The sequence below is a fragment of the Benincasa hispida genome, chromosome 12, assembly GCF_009727055.1.
Source record: "Benincasa hispida cultivar B227 chromosome 12, ASM972705v1, whole genome shotgun sequence".
Classification (NCBI taxonomy): domain Eukaryota; kingdom Viridiplantae; phylum Streptophyta; class Magnoliopsida; order Cucurbitales; family Cucurbitaceae; genus Benincasa; species Benincasa hispida.
This window is the reverse complement of record NC_052360.1, coordinates 34,543,451-34,561,544: the sequence shown is the minus strand read 5'-3', so window position 1 is coordinate 34,561,544 and position 18,094 is coordinate 34,543,451. Positions and strand designations below refer to the sequence as shown.

The window sequence follows — 18,094 nt, the reverse complement described above, 5'->3', positions numbered from 1 at the left end:
AGTCGCTCTACCACCGGCAATTGACAGATGATTTCCTCATTTCCTTCATTTGGCAGAGTCGACCTTCAAAAAACTAAACGTCGAGTAACTTTGGGAATAGTATAAGGGCTTTCCCTTTCTGCTTCTGTCATGTTTAACCTCTCGAAGACCAAGGCGCATGCAGCAGACGGTCTAATACGGTCGAAGGCTGGGGCTCTTTTATCTTTGCTCTCCTTTTCTCCTGTATCATTGACTTCTTCTGCAGTGATATGATTGTTGTTGGCCACTTTCCTTTTCGCCTTTCTGATTATGTGGACTGGCTCTGATGGCTCATATTAAAGTCCCGCCCTCGATGTGGGTACAACGTTCCTTCTTGCAAAAGCTTCTTTTTGGTTGGCGAGAGTCGGGGTTGCTCATTAATCTTCAAACTCTTGAACTCAGTGTGAGTTGTGAAGTCGTAGCCCGCCTTCGCCAACAACTTGTAAGCCTTGGGATCGAATCTGTCTTTAGTTCGCCTCTCGGGCAACTTTAACCTTGTCACTTCCGCCTCTGACTTGTGGACTTTCTACTTCGATATCAGCGTGAGGGGTGTGACGAAACTCTCCTTTATAATTTCTATGTCTCCGACCTGCAAACCTTTTGAGCATTCTGTAAAAGGTGACTCACCCTTTTTTGGTCTTGACGAAGGGACATAGCGCAGAATCAGAGGTTTTGAGGCTTTTTTGCCCCTCACTACAGATGTTTCTCCAACGCCGAGGGATATTCTACTCTCTTTAGGGTTGGAAGCTTGTACCTTGCTGCCCGCCCTTTTCTCTGTGTTTATTGGCAACCTCGACCGGGAACCATCTGCTTTCTTTGCCAGCAAGTTCTCTACCGGCATAGTCTCACCAGAATTCTCACTCTTTAGGTAAAACTTTGTATCTGCGAAGTGAGACTCGACCTCAAAAAACGGATTAGAATCTGCTTCAATCTTATTAATCCCATCTTGGTAAGACTTGAAACACTGATGTAGTGTCGATGTAATCACACCATTCCCATGAATTCAAAGGCGTCCCAATAGCAGCTTGTAGGTGGTCTTTGAGTCTATCACATGAAACAGCGCATCGGCCTTCAAATCGCCAATGAGGAGCTCCAAGCATATCATGTCTATCGCCCTTTGGTTGCCTTGATTGGAACCCTAAATTACTAATTTGTTGTTTGATAGCTCTTCTATGAGTATGCCCAACTGTTTCATAGTCATCTTAGGCATTATATTGACGACGAATCCGTTGTCAATGAGGATTCGACCCACTCTTTGTTCTCGAATGTATCTAGAGACGTACAAAGGCCTATTATGCAATTTAGATCCCAGTAGCAAATCTTCATCTGAGAAGCCTATGGATGTCCAACACAAGGCATAAGCACATACTGCGAAGGTCGATGCACCAGAGGCGTTGGATTCTAACAGTGCCTCAATGAGGGTCATCTTAGCTTCTCGCGGGAGTGAAAGTAGATCATCTATGTTGAATGGTGACGAACCCTTTGGTTGTCCTGTCGACTTTAATGGGCCTGGAACGGTATCTTCGTCCTCCCTGATACTGACAGCATAACATGCAACAACCTTTGGTGTCTCCTCTGAACCCCAATTGCAGAAGTTCTTCGGGAGATGTCGTCTGGGACGAGGAACATCCTCGTCTCTCTCGTCAATAGCTTTAGGCCTCCAAGCCTTCTTTCTACGCTTCCTTTTTGTGTCTTGCTCCCTCTCTTGTAGCTTCTATGAGAGCGTAGCTATTTTTGGGTAGAGTTTAGTCTTTCCTTCTTACAGCATGCCACAAGAATCCAGCCTTCGTTATTGTCATCGCCAACGGGCTCTCCTCCGTTTTGAGGATCTGTAGCTTGGACCTCCTGCTGAAACCGCACTACCTTAGGTTTGAAGGTCCCAAACTGGACCGAGCTCTCCCTTTCTTCATAATATATGATTAATGCTGCCACGCTTGGAGCTACCGTCACCGCAACATGATTCGTTTGGACCACCTCGTCTAGATCCAAATCTATTTTCCTCTCACGGGTCAATTTGAGGATCAATTCCTTCAGTACAAAACATTTTTCAACGGGTGGCTAACGACCCTGTGATACTTGCAGTAGTTGGGATCATCCACTTTGTCGGCCTATTCCGGTCGTTTACATCCTGGTAGCTGGATAAGGTGGTTCTCTAGTAGTTTCTTAAGCATATCTGTAACATCAGAGTCGGGGAACAGGTAGACTTTTTCCTGTCGTTCCTTTAGAGTTAGGTGATGTCTTTCGCCTCCTTCATCTTTCTTTTCTATCTTCTTCTCTTTCTCTTTCGAGGAAAACTTCAACGGGGTCGTATTAACGACCATTGATTCCTTTGTGGCACCTTTCACAATTTTCTTGGTGCCCTTCACCTCCTTCTTGTCTTTCTTCAGTTCGTGGCTTAGGAAGTCCTTCGTTCCTCTGTTGGCGATACTTAGCTCCATGTCATGGGCACGGGTCGCCAATTCTTCAAAGGTACAGGGCTTTATTCCTTGCAGGATGTAGAGGAGTTCCCAGTGCATACCCTGTGTGCACATTTCTACAGTAGATAATTCGGTGAGTCGATCTTTGCAATCCAGACTCAGAGCTTTCCATCGATTGATATAGTCGACGACTGTCTCCCCTTTCCATTGTTTGGCATTTGTCAACTCCATCATGCTGACAGTGCACCTAGTGCTGTAAAAGCGATTCAAGAATTCTCTTCAAGTTACTCCCAGCTGTCAATCACCTCAGGCTCTAAGTCTGTGTACCAGTAAAAAATGTTTCCTTTGAGGGCTCTGACGAACTATTTGATTAGTAGATCTCCCATTGTTCCCGCATTCTCGCATGTTTCTACGAAGTGGGCGATATGTTGCTTTGGGTTGCCCTTTCCGTCAAATTGTTGGAATTTTGGGGGTTGGTACCCTGCAGACATTTTTAGATTGTCGATCCTCTAGGTGTATGGCTTGGAATACATGAAGGAAGTTTGAGCCGACCTTCCATATTGAGCTCTTATGGAGGTCATGATCATGTCTTGCAGTTGTTAGACCGACAGAGAGGCCACCGAGTCTGACTTAGTTTTCTTGCAGTACGGTCTTACCCTTGTCAGTTGCTTTGACCGTAGGTGCTTGGCTGGATTCAGCAGCCTCTCGAGACTACATTTGTTCTCTCAAGGCAGCGATCTCATGGTCTCACTCCTCAACGACTTTCATCAGAAAATTAATCTTCCTTTCCATTTCTGCCATGGCCGCTTCTGTCGTCACATCTGCCATCATGACAGAGATCACATCTGGTGGTGAATCTCTTTTCGGCTTGCTGAAGGCAGAAATAAAGTTGTCAAACAGGGGGTTTTCCTTGATGACAACCCTGCCTTGTGGGGATTCCGTCATTTGCCTCAAGATGTTATAGGCAATGAGGAAGCTCTGTTCTTGCTGTTGCATGACTTGTCTTGAGCGGCTGCAGGTGACAGGTCCCATGTATGAGTCGTTTGTGGAGGAAGCCTTGGATGTCATCTTCTTAGGTGTCATTTGCCTTGTTTGGATGCTGAGAGAGAGATGAGAGGTAAAGAGGTCTCACTGGGCGTGCCAATTTGTTCACACGAGGCTTCCAGAGAAACTTGTTTCGTGGAGTTGAACTTGAGTTGGTGTTGATGTTGATGTTGATTTGATGCAATGTGGTTCAATCTCTAGTACTTGATCCTCTGATTCTCTCTTAGTTGGATGAATGTGTTTGATTTGAAGAAGAAAAGCACCTAACGTTCTTGAAGTAGAAGTCTTGGAAGAGTCTTTCTGTCTTCAAGGGTCTTCTGTCTTCTAGGAGTGCAACTTTAGGAGTCTTTTCCCTCTAAGCTCTCTGGAATACAAAATTGCTTACCTCTCCAAATGAGGGGAGTTCTCTATTTATAGAGTTCACAGGTAGACTTGGGCTTGGTTGATCAATGGGCTCAGCCTTTGGGTCCAATTAGTTGGACTTGAGCTTGGTTGGTCAATGGGTCTGGCTTTTGAGCCTAATTAATCGGATTTAGGCCTGATTTGACATTTGGGTCAAATTCGGCTTTTTTTTTTTTGCTTAGTTGGACTTTGACCCAAATAATAATATCAAATTGGGCCAAATTAATCTTACCTGATTCAACGGTCATGATAAAACCGCGTGACATCATCAAAATTTGTTTTCAACTTCAATTCAAGACATATGTCAGCTCCTAATTGAGTCCAAATTTAATGATTTGGAATTTCGTCATTGATTTAGTAAATGACGTATCAACTTGTGATTGATCCAAAATTTCTCATTCAACACTATGTCTTAGCAATATTATTATTTCTACAAAGACAAAGTATTGCTTAGTGATATTACCAATGTAACAACATTTTTTTGGCTTTATTTTATTTTTAAAAAATCAATATTAGGTATGTCCTAACATTATGATCGATTTACTTAATTGATTTAACACAAATTAGGAAATGTACATTTTATAATTAACTAAGATAAGCAGTTAACCTTGGTGGTGAATGCTATAAAGAACAATAATTTAACACTCCAAGATCAAGTTAAGTATCAATCATCTCAATTTATTATTAGTTACATTTGCAATTATTCTAATTTTGGCTAACTATTGTTAAATTCACATTTTATAGTCTTTCTTTGTTTTGTTTAGTTCAACGTGTGGATAGAAGATTCAAACTTTCCACCTCTGGATCGAAAATAACCCTAACCAAATATCAAATCCAGAATCATATTTGAATAAGCAACAAAATTACACACACTTGTTCTAGGCTTCTAGCCCACTTTTTCAGAACCCTATACTTCAAAAGATAAATATAACATTGAATAATAATTGATAATTTTTTATCCAGGAAAAATAAATTAGTAACAAATAACAATATGATAATTCTATACCAAGGACACCAAACTTAATAAATATTTGCAACCAAATTAAATAAATGTCTATGATCTAAGGTGTGAAATCATTGTTATCTTAGACAAGATGAGGGTTTTATATTCTACAAAAAGAGGATACAATATGGGCAAGCCATGGCTGAAGAAGATTAAACCAGTTCTGACCACCATGTTAGAGCTCTCCTCAAAGTTGTTGCCTAGGACTTCAAACTCTGTATCCTGATCCCATGTTGCAAAAAACTCGGTTTTCTTCTACTGCTAACCTAACAACTATTCTACAATTCCTGCAACAGCAACAAAGTATCATGAGATATCGAGGCTGGTCTTGTCTGAAGAAGTTTGATAGATAAAGGGACGTGTTCATACTTGAACGAACTTAACGAAACTCGTCGTGGAAATCATAATCATCCTCGTCGTCTTCGTTGAAAATGGCACTGTAAAATACGTAAGGATGATCGATCATTTCTGTCAAGGTGAGGCGTCCATCTTTATCTGCATCCGCCTGCAAAATAAAGATACAAAGACGTTGTTGATCAACAGATTTACTTGATCCCTCGGAAAGAAGAAAATATTTTCCAGGCCTAGTCTAGATCTTGTGGTAATGTTTTCTCATCGAGATGACGAACATTTTGCAAGAAAATTCTTCAACGTAAAATGATAAGATAAAATGATGTCATACTATATCTTAATGTTCTGAGGCTGGGAGAACAACTTGGTCTATCTGATTAAAAACAATGAGGAACAAAATAACATAAACAATTATGCTATAGTTTATTGAGTTGAATGTCGGATGCAATACAATAAAGAAATCAGAAAACGATCAATTACCGATCTGAATTTTTTTTCTTTTTGGCCAAAGTTGACCACGCAAATCCCATTTGATGAAGGAATTTACAAATAGAATGATAAGGATTGCAATCCAGCCCACAAAGTGCAAACAGGAAACAATTGGTAATGGTTGTGTTTTAATGACCGATTTTACTAGTTCGAAAATGATTTTTAGACAATATCTTATATATGGTGGGAGGTCAGTCTAGTAAAAATTAAAATAACAGTCCAAGAGGATAAAATAATCCGTTTATAACCTCCTCATTGATGGGGAAATGGAAGAGTAAAACGTTTCTACAACCATTTATAAGTATTACGAGTTTTTTAAATTATGAAAACAATTTTCATTGAGAAAAAAAAAATGAAAGAATACACGAGCATACAAAAAAACAAGCCGAACAAAAAGGGAAGACACCCTCTACAAGAATGGACTCCAACCATGAAAGATCATGCCTATAGAATAATTACAAAAGGTCTTCAATATCGAAGCCCACATAGGTCTTATGAGATGTTTGTTGATGTCATTAATATGTGCCATATCCAAGCAATTCCAAGCAATATCTCAATCATAAAGCTAAAAGATTCATCAGCTTTCATATGGGTTTTAAGATTCCGTCATGCATGACTACCTACCTGCTGTATGATATATTCTGCTTGTTGTTTTGCGTAGTAATGCTCTGATGGGTGGATTTTTCCAATTATAGGTAACAGCTCTTCATCAGACAGGTGACTATGAAAAACAAAATATAACACAGAAACAAATCACTAAAGTTGCCAAGAAACTCTGCAGATAACAAATAAGTTGTCCACATTATAAATTTTGGTTACCCGTCATTATCTTTATCTAGCACCGCAAACAAGTTTCTAGCAAGGCCGTCTCTGGATTCTTCAGAATGATGTGAAGAATTGTGATTCTCATCATAATTTCTCACCATGTCAAAAAGTCCATGGAAAAACTCGTTGAAGTTAATCTTTCCATCCTTGTCTGAATCTCTCTCCCTAAAGACCACGCCCCAATTGACTAGTTAGCAAAGCTGATGAAATGCAAAACCCCAAAAATAAAATAATAATAATAATAATAAAAGGTAACATCCTTCCAAATACACTAATTCTGGTTTGGTTCTCAGATAAGCACAAATAGATGCTATACATACATGTAAAAGCTCCTTCGTTTTTTTTTTTATTTATAAGAAACATTCCATTGAAGCAATAAAATGATGTAAATGAAAGGGAACAACAGATTTGGGAGTACAGATAATATGACAACAAATAATTTTTTAGAATGGTAATAGATTTATTTACAATAACAAAAAATACTTATCACACGTTATAAGGCAATTACATTTATTTACATATGATGTATATTTATTATTTTTATGTAGTAAGTGAAACGTAACATTGCCTGTGCCCTAAAATATTTGACTAAGGCTTCTTTCACTGTGGGCTCAAGATTACCACAAACATTTCCAGAGAACTGCATGAGAGGTATCTCTGCCCTTTCGTCACTTCTCGAGATTGAATATTTTAGCTAGTCAGCCAGCACTCAGTTTCAAAAACTTGTATACTTGATACCAAACCAACGACTAAGAGTTCCAAGTTTGGGGAAGGCTCAATTACGATGAAGTTGTTGAATGGGATGTCCTCTCCTAGTGATGAAAGATTTTAGATCCAGTGATAAAGAGTATACCTTACTGTACGACTCAAATTCTTCTTCAAATTTACTACAAAGTCAAGTCGCAACTTCCTAGAACTGACAGATGTCCCTAGAAGAGCTACCAAGTCGGTTCAAAGGGAAAAATAAAAATACTCTTCAGTAAAGGACGTTAATATAGAGCAAACTAAGCTCCCATTATGCTCGTATGCCTCCCAATTCATATGCTTCCGAGTATGGAAATCTAGAAATCCTTTCTCCAGTCTGCTTTCTTTTTATTTTCTCTTAAGACGAAGGACAACCAAAAATAAACAAAAAAGAAATTGAAAAACAATCCACAAAAGTAATTGATACAATCGAACACTTCATCTCCTTGCTTCTCTCATGTTACCATCTTCTTCCAGCCAAGCCTGTTTTCTCCTTGATCAGCTGCAACTGAGGGGATTGATGCAAACAGTTCATCACTAAGAAACAATGGAAGGAAACATAAGTTATCTGTCCCCTTTGAAGTGGATTTGACAGAATATTTATTTTTATAAGGAACGAAGATAGGTGCACAACGGCGTAATATTGTCCAATTTAGACATAAATCCCCATAACTTTGCTTCTAGAACCACCCAAGAGACCTTGAGATAATTGCTCTCATTTACACACCATGGATCCCTTTCATAATCAATGTGGGACTTTGTTTCCACCTTATGTATATTCAGAATTTCATAAAAGAGAAAAGACAACAACCTAAGGGCCAGAAGCCCAACCTAAAAGCTACAAACGGAGGTAATAGAAGAACCTACATGAACAGAGCCTTCCAAATAGAAATGTCAAACGATGATAAGAGAGACAATCATTCAAGCCTTCAGAAAAATTTTAATGGAAAGACTATAAAGTAGGGATAAAATCAAGAAGGAAGATTAGATCCTTTCCAATGAAATAACCAACTAAAAAGAACGAGCAGAATGAAGCCACAAAACATAAGAAATCAGAATGAATAAGAACAGTTCAAATCAAATGGTGCAAATAGGTTTGGAAACACAGGGAGTTGTTTTGAGTAGATGCTTCCATGACAACAGGCTAAAAATTCCTAAGAAATCCACAGATCCATTAGAAGAAGATCTGTGTTAATTCCTTTGCACCAAACAAAGCACTGTTTAGATGTGAGAATGCTGAGTATATACAGAGAATAGAGAATAGTTTTCACCAAAATTCAGAAAATGGAGAAAAGAAACATGTGAAAGGTGGTTGGCATTCCCTCACGTGATCAATGGCTAACAATTAGAAATCTTCCATCAAATATTTGAAGCAATACAAACAAAGTTTGGCAGTTTTATTGAATGTACAAAAAATAACTAACTCAGCTAGGTGAAATAGAAGGTTACATTATAGTAAAAGAGTACTCTTAGATTTGTACCAGCTGAAGTCAAAATGCAAAGGACTAATCGAGAACCCTTCACAGTTCAAATAACAACCTAATAGGAAGAATAATGCTTATGTATATTCAGGAATTCGCGGAAGTTAATATTCGCGAGAATGGAGAAACAGACTTGTGTCTGGTAGACGAGATTAATTAAATCCCAACTGTTTTCAAATTTCCCTAGTAACCCAAGTACTCGACCTCGAAACGAGGCAAATTATGGTTTCACTCCAGATTTGGGTAAGACAAATATTGTCTGATGGAAAAATCATCCTCAATCTCATCAGACAAGATGCCCAAGCGAACAATGAGTTGAATTGGTTCACAAAGAAAGAAAAGTGCACTAGCAAGGCACGTGAAACTTCAATGCAACCTGCAGATAAAAATTAGAGAACCACGCTTTGCAACAAAAACTTCTTTAGACCTCTTTCCGAAATTAGAAAATGAGGCTAAAAGTAAAAAAAAACCTGCCATCAAAGATCACCGGAGCATCATCTCCAATGCTTGGAATCCTGATTTCAGAAGGCCTCTCTGTAATAGGGAGATAAATGAAATGATTGCCCTCACACAAATCACAAAAAATCACTATGATAAGCGGCGGTGGACTCTATAGAAGAGCAGCATTTTCTCATGTGCCATTATATTCTTGGGGTTTGAGGAATAAAGAATCCTTCCTTACTTGAACACTTCTAGAATCTATTGGGCACAGAGGCACCGCCAACACCAAGAGTTTAACATTTTTCTTGCAGATTTTAATACAGAGCTGGGAGGGGTAAATCTAGCTTGGGTAATTCAAAGAATGAAAATCATTATTGGGCTTTATCACTTAGTTGTGGTAGTATGTGCTGGAAGAACAAAAACCTACATTGCTATATAGCCCAAATCTTTGGAACTTTAGTAGATAGTTCTGGTATCTGTTGAAGTTTCTGCTCTACCTTCACGCAATCTCCACACCAACTGCTTTTTGACAACTTTTTGAAAAGGAAGCCAAGATTCTTCAGGAGAAAAATTCAGAGTTTTTATTTGTGAAGACATGGCTTGAAAACCATACAATTTTCTCAAAAATGCTAGGGAAGAGAGAAGTAAGTTCCAGAAGCCATTCACTATATAGCTTCCTTTTGGAAAGCAAGAGCAGTTTGTCTGTAATAATGATTCTTTTTATGTCAAAGCCAATTGGAAAGCTTGTTGTAATCCCTCTTGACTTATGAAAGGATTTCCTATCAACCTATTTTGTAGTTTTATCCCCTTAATGATATCTTATTTGTCTGTAATAAAAGAAAATGGCAGCAAAGTAAATCTTGGGAACAAGTAGGGATTGAGGAGATAATTCTCTGAAAAGAGTGTCCCTATATTATACCAAGTGGCTGGTTTGAAGATGTACAATCTTAGAGATAGTTGGTGAGAAGAACAATAGTAGGTTCCTTAATTTTTGAAGAGCCTTGAACCAAAGAAAATTCGAAGAGTGACTGCAACTGATTTAGTGCTTCGGAGATTTCCACTTCCTATCCCTATTCCTTAGACTCCTAACAAGCAAACTCTAAAATCAGGGAAGGAGATTCATCGGGCAACTTTTCCACCGACCTCATAGTCATCCACTTCTATATCTAAATGCAACTCCCTTTATTTAGGACAGTCTTCCCAGTTCCCAAAATGGATGAAAAAAATTATAATAAACATATTTGCAAAACAATATTCAAAGTAAAAGACTCCTAGATTCAATGAAATGGTTCTCTATTCTAAAAAGGTTAAAGACTCCTAGAACTAGAAGGATCCCAAACTGAAGATTACAAGAAAGAAGAGATGAACCCCACAAATTTTTCATTCATATATTGTTACAATTAATTCGAATGTAGTCATCAACAGCAGAAGTTTTCCTGCATGATAGATGCTGAAATACAAGTCCTAGAAAAATGGAACATAATGTAGACAAAAACATATTGCAAAAGGAATTCAGGTAACAAAAACTCATAAAAAACAGAAATACCAAAACCAAACATCATATATATTTATCATATTTTCAATGACATAAATCATGGACTGAACGGTTATTAACATGAAACTAATTAATTCCAAAATTCCATGGGAAGTTCAAGAATAGCCAAAATGAGATGATACATTATGAAATTAGGAAACAGCAGTTATTCTAGAGTTTATAGATAACCACATGTCTCTAATTCATTTTAAAAAATATGTTAATGCCCTCAGTAGGAATCTCCATAGACTAAAGCATTTTTAACACTAATAGAAGTTTCAGCAGAGATGAAGAACAAGTGACTATGCCAACAAAAGTGCAGTAGAAATTAAGACATCGAAACCAATGGAAATGGATCTAAAGTATCGATAAAAGTTTTGAGATCTTATCATAAAGTTTCATTACCGTATTTCTTCCTCACATAGCCAATGAAGTAGCTTTGGATTTTTGCTGTCAGCTGGGTGCAGAAAGCTAAAAGTCCAGAGATAAAGAAAAATTAAAACCATCTCAATTAACATATCCAATAAGCTTTCCATTCTCGCCATTGAAATAACCTCTTCAAGTACTAAAACTTACTCGTTGAACTCGGTCAAATTCAAAAGGCCATCTCCATCCACATCTGACGCGTTAAAATGTTCAAATTTCCACCAACCCATATCGTAGCCAAAGGAATTATTATCTGGCAAGCAGTTTAGTAATGAGTAACACACAAAAGAACTGCCTAAAAAGGATCTACAAGTAAAAGAAAACATAAGACAAATGAAAAAAAAAAAAAAAAAAAACCTGCCATGAATCTACATCATAAGTGCGGCAGTTACATTTGTTTTTGTCAAAATACTTCTCGATTAAGAAATTGATCTAAACGTTTTCCAAACTCTTAGTCCTAGAGATTGGACATTACAAATCATAACAAGTTTCTGAACCCCAAATAATTCGCAATGAGCAAGATTTTGAGCGCGACAAGAACTAAGAGTCCAATCCAAAAGCATTTCAACAAAAACCTACCTGAATTGCGAACCCAACTGGGAGGCTCGTACTCTGAAAACGAAACAACCCCATCATGATTCTTATCATGTGTCTCCAACTCCCTTTGAGTCCTATGCAAAGTTTCCCTCTGAGCCTGCTGCAAATTCCATTCAGTCAATTCATCCACAGTGACAAATCCATCAACTGGGTGAACATCAATCTTCGGGAACAGCAACGTGAGCCGATCAGTCACATTAAACCTATTATCATCATTAAGATAATCCTCAGCATCCGCGAAATCCTCCCACTCGGGTTGCGATTCTTCGCCAGGTGCCGGTTCCATCAAACGCGCCGCCATCTTCGGATAATGTTGTTCTACATATTGCTTCTCCCATTGCCGGTCTTCACGGCGGCGCTCAATGTCAGCGACAAGAGGGTCAAACGGCACAGGTTCGTGATGGTGGTGGGAAGGGGCAAAAGTGAAATTGGAGCGAAGCTTGAGGCGGCGATGGCGGTGATTAGGGGTTTTATTAGGGGAGTGAGAAACGAGAAGGAGAAGAAGAATGGATACTGTAATGTAAATGAGAATGGAAACTTTGCTCATTTTGTAAAGTTAAACAATCAATGGATGACAATGGAGAATGTGGGGGATTGAAGAAACAGTTGTTGAAGATGGAACTGAAAGGGATTGAGAATTTGAGAGAAAGATCTATGGAGGTAGATTGTTTGAGTGAAGAGGAAAATCAATCAATGAAGTTGCAGAGAGAAGATGAGTTGACGATTTAGACTAAGCTGAGTTCGTTTTGTTGTTCATTCATGACTTTTGTAGACGTGGTTTCGTAGATCTGCTGAATTTCCGCTGTTTTCCTCTGGCTAAATTATTTTTAAAAAAAATAAAAATAAAAAATATTAAATTACTAACTTTTGATTACGTCTCGAGTAAATTTATGAATTTTAGATTGGGTTGGATTCGGGTTACCTTTTTTAAAATTTTGATTGACCAAATTCAATCCAAAATTTTAATATATATATATATAATGATGTTTATTTGAAGTTTATAATAGATATTTTGAGTTTTGATATTTAACATTTGAATTTTATAAAAATTTAGGCCATTTTTTATAACAATTTTGTTCTTTGTTTTTGTTTTTTAAAAATAAGTCTATGAACACTACTTTCATTATTTCACTAGTGATTTAAAAAATCAAGCCAAATTTTGAGAACTAAAAAAAGTAGTTTTTTTTTTTTTTCTTGAATTTGGTTAAGAATTCAACCATTATACTTAATAAGGATGCAAAATCGTGGTAAGAAATGTGAATGAAATAGACTTAATTTTCAAAATCAAGAACAAAACACCAAATGGTTACCAAACGGGACCTTATTAGTACATATTATAGACAGATTTAAGTATTTTAAGTTAATAAAAAATGCATTAGAAAAAGAAAAAGCAAATAAAATTCGGGTTGGGTTCGAGACACAATTTGGGTCATTCGAGCTGTCAACTCAACCAATCCGAAATTTCGAGTTTGTCCATAAAAATCTTCCCAATCCAATCCATATACACCCCTAAGTTTACCTAATAAATCTTTAAACTTTCAATTTTATATCAATTAAATTATTAAATCTTAAAATATATCAAATGGATCAACTTTTCAATTTTTTAATAAATTTTAAAATTTTTAATTTAAGATTTCATTACTATAAAATTCTATTTTATTTATGAATTATCAATTCACTCTTTTAGAAAAATAATAGATATAAAGGACATAATAAATATAAAATTAGAATTTTATGGACGTAAAGCCGAAATAAAAATACATACTTATTAGACAAAAATTTTAAAGTTTAGGAATGAGTAAGACATTTTCAAAAGGTTTCAAGACTAAATATAAACAAATTTTTAAGTTCAATGATTAAATTTATAATTAATCGATGTAAAAATATTAAATTATAACTTCAGTCCTATACATATGACCTAAAACTTGTATGAAAGGATGAAATTTGACCAGTTTTTCAAGATTTATACATTTTGCTAGCATCACTAAACCCTTATTTATTTATTTTTTTTCTTTTTTTGCTCTTGCTCACCTTTTCACTCTTACCTTCGCATTTGTTCATTATGGCATCTAGAAAAACTTTGAATATTATTGTTAGTTGTCGCATATTATCAGCTGAAGAATATAGAACTTTGTTCGTTGTCGATGCTAGATGTAGAATATAGGGAAGAGAGTGTTTTTGTCGTTGACACAATAAAGGAAGTTTTATAGAGGGAAATAGAATAGAGAAAAAATAATTATTAAAAAAAATAAAAGGTTATAGAATTGTTGTTTTGAAAAAACCATGTGAAATGACCTTTCTTAGGCATTCATCATATTATCTTTTAAAAAGTGCCCAATAGATTTGTCAACTTTTAATTTTGTATCTTATAGGTCTCTAAATTTTAAGATGTTTAGTAGATGTCTAAATTTTCAATTTTATGTTGAATAGATACTAGTATACTTGAAAAAATTTAAAATTAATTGATCTATTAAATATAAACATATATGTTTTAGAACTCTAAACTTTCAATTTTATATTGAATAGATTAGTGAACTTAATATATATATATATATAATCAAATGTACAAATACCTCGAATTTTATTTCATAGATAGTAGTATTTTAATCCAAAGTTTTTTATTTGAAATTCAATTTTAATCATTTTTTCCTTTTGAATTAATTAAAATTCAACCTTATGTATCAAATTTTACCTTGTAATCAACTTTCAAAAGAACATCAAGGAATTTGTTGGAATACATAGTATTTTAATATGAGTTCAAGAAATCTATATTTAGGTGCATTATATTTTAGTTTTGGTTCATGAAATATTGTGTTTGAGACACTAATTTGTATATATGAAGTATGTGTTTAGGCTGACTATCTTTTTCTCGGTATCGTAGGATTAATTGTATGTTAAATATTAAATTTTGTGAATAGAAAAAGAATGTTTAACATGTTATTTGATCTTCTTTTTAATATTTAAGAAAAAAACTTGAATTATGGTACATTTGAATTGCCTAGAAAAAAAATAAAATTTCAAACTATCATTTTTAATTAAACATGTGTTTGGTTACGAACAATTTTGTTTAGTTTGCTTTGCACATAAAGTGTTCCTATTAGTGTCAAACTATTATGTCTATTAGACACAAATAACAATTCCAAATTTGTGTTTAAAAACATTTTCACTTGGTGAGTTTTTATTTCTATTGTTCTATTATATATATAATTAGTTGAGTGGGTAGAGTTAGTCATCGGAGATCTTCGTCATGATGAAGTTGGCTACCAAAGGTAGTAAATGAAACTAGTCGTCGTGGTTGGGTGTTGAAGGTGATTGTTGGAGTTGGCGGCCGAAGTAGTCATTGGATTTAGTCACCACAACATGTTGTCACAGTAATTTTTGTCAGAGTGAGGCAGACAAGGACGGAGCTACATAAGGGCCAGAGGGGTACGTACCCCCCTCAATTTATCCGTCTTTTGTATTTTTAATATAAAGTATAAAGTAATATGCATTAATATATAGAAAAGTTCAACTTAAACAATAAAATTGGTGCTAGATTGTTGGTGTGCGATGATGTTTGTTTAGTAAGGTACGAGGGTTCAAATCCTACAACAAATAGGTCAAACAATGTATCCTTTAAAATATATCATGTGTCATTTTTAATAAACAAATAATCAAACAATACATCTTTTTTTTTTTTTTATCGATAATGGAAGTTTAGAAATTTTACATTCATTGTTTTTCTCATCAACTTCAATTAGCTCCTATAGCTATTGCAAAAAACAGATTGGAAATTTTTTAAGCTTTAAATAATGGTGAAATATCAAGTGGTCAAGGATTAAAACAGGAGACAATGATTAAACGACTAGGAGATATTTGATGTGGATCACATTACTATACTTTAATGAGTTTTATTACAATGTTCTCTTCGGTAGTTGATATACTTGAGACAATTGTACAAGATGGGTTGAATTCAAAATAAAAATATGAAGCAAAGATTCTAATAAGTTTGATCCTATCTTTTTACTTTGTTTTTCATATACATTTTATGAAAATTATCTTGGGAATCACAAAATAACTTGTCCCACGCATCACAAAGAAAAGATCAAGATATTGTGAGTGCAATGGATTTAGTCAAAATTTGTAAAGAAAGACTGCAGAAAAACAAGAGCAACTGATTAGGATTTATTGTGAGTATGATTTTTTATTTCTGTCATAGTCATGATATTGAAGTCCATAAAATAGATGACATATTTCTAATTTGAGGATGACAAAGGCAAAAATCTCAACCAGTTACAAATTTACATCGTCATCGTGTTGAAGTTTTCTATGTCGTCATTGATATGCAACTTCAAAAGTTAAATAATCGTTTTACTTAAACAAAAACTAAATTGCTTCTCTATGTGACATGTTTAAATCCGAAATTGCTTCTCTATGTGACATGTTTAAATCCGAGTAATTCATTTGTTTCTTTTGATAGAACAAAAACTTAGTCAACTTGCTCAAGTTTACCCAAGAGACTTTTCAGTTATTCAACTCTCTATGTTTGAGAATTAACTTCAGAATTATATTATTGATATGCATTTAAAGATTGATTTTATTGAGCTAAAAAAACATATGTGATCTTGCAGCAAAAATGGTCTAAGCGAATAAAGATAATGTTTATCCATTAGCTGTCTCTTATACACATCTAGATGTGTATAAGAGACAGGTAGAGAGAACATTTTCTGCTATGCATATTATGAAGACTCGATCGCGTAATCGAATGGGAGATCAATGGATGAATGATTTTCTTATAGCCTATATTGAAAAGGATTTATTTGATAGGTTAGATACTAAAGTTATCATGGATCGATTTCAGAACATGAAAACTCATATAGGACAATTATAATGTATTAAATTAGTTAATTTATGAAGTTATGAATACTTTTTTCACATTTATTTATAGATATCTTTTTTTGTTAGACTTATACATATTGTGCCTTTGGTATATAAAATTCCTGACTTCACTATTGGAAGTAGAGGTAGTCATCAATGGTGATTGTTGTTGGAGTTGGTTATCACAACATATCATCGCCACACCAAGTGAAAGTATCGGAGACGGAGACTTGATTAATAAGTAGGGTATGAAATTTAAACATATAGTTTGGAGTAAATGACAGAGTTAAAGGGGGTTTAAAAACAACATTCCCATTATACATAATGAAATTAATGGGGTTTGACAGGAATATGATAGAAGTCATATTTCATTTGAATATATTTAGTAGGGAATCTAAAAATATAAATGCAAAAACAAGAGATTTAATGAAAATGAAAAACGTAACAAACTTGTATGTTAGGTTTTTATATATATGTTTGGTAGTAAATTCAAGTATTAGATTTTGATTTAAACAATTGTTTAAAATGTATTTGATATCATGTTTATAAATCATAAAACTATAGTTACCCACAAAATATTAGTTTACAATAAACTGTTATTAATTTATTTATGAACATGTTTTATGTTAAAAAAATGAAAAATTAACTTAAATGACAAAACTGCTAAATATATTTACAAATAATAGCAAAATATCACAATTTATGACTGCGTACTATCTGTGTCTATTTGTATCATGATAGACACATATAGTAGTCTATTGTTGTCTATCTCGATCTATCACAGATAGATTGTGATATTTTGTTATTATTTATAAATATTTTTATTCATTTTCCTATATTTGAAAACAGCCCTAAATGTGTAATTATTATTTTGTAATATTATATAATTTATAAAACATTACCTAATACATATTTTATTTTTACAAAATGAATTATGTTTATAACATAACATACTATATTTTTAAACGTTGTTATCTCATTGTAAAATGAAAACATAAAAATTTATTTGTTTTCAAAATTTATATTATTGTTTGGATTTCAGAATTCAAAAAGACGTTTTCATAAACAAAATATCTATATTATTTGACAAATATATATTTTAAAAGTTGAATATGGAAACATAAAAGAGAAAATCAAACATACCCTCAAATATAGTTTACAGTATATGTAAGAGGGCATACTATTTTATATAGGGGTGTAATTTATAGGAATGTAAAAACTCGAACCGAATCGATGGATCGAATCAGATCGAGTCGGTTTGGTTTTTCTCCTTTTCACATTTTCTTCTATTTTCTTTTCCTCTAATCTCCATTTTCCACTTCCATTTGGTTTCAATTGATATTTTGCTTTTTCCACTCCAAGGTTTGGCTTGGTCTCTGGTTCCAATACCACCATCTCGCAAACCAAAGTTTTAGGTTAAGCTTCATGGGGTTCAATGAGATTTTTTTTTATATTTTTTTTTTCC

General features: G+C 34.7%; 1 protein-coding gene across 1 annotated transcript; it reads right to left on the bottom strand.

Annotated features, from left to right (window-relative positions):
• Positions 1–4,791: 4,791 nt before the first annotated feature.
• LOC120068524 (calumenin-like) lies at positions 4,792–12,547 on the bottom strand. Its single transcript, XM_039020328.1, has 7 exons — positions 11,755–12,547; positions 11,326–11,428; positions 11,155–11,220; positions 6,544–6,714; positions 6,349–6,445; positions 5,254–5,389; positions 4,792–5,171 (listed from the first exon to the last, which is right to left on the bottom strand). Exons 1-6 carry the CDS (start codon positions 12,317–12,319, stop codon positions 5,264–5,266), a joined length of 1,128 nt encoding a protein of 375 aa, XP_038876256.1. The 5' UTR covers positions 12,320–12,547; the 3' UTR covers positions 4,792–5,171; positions 5,254–5,263.
• Positions 12,548–18,094: the final 5,547 nt, after the last annotated feature.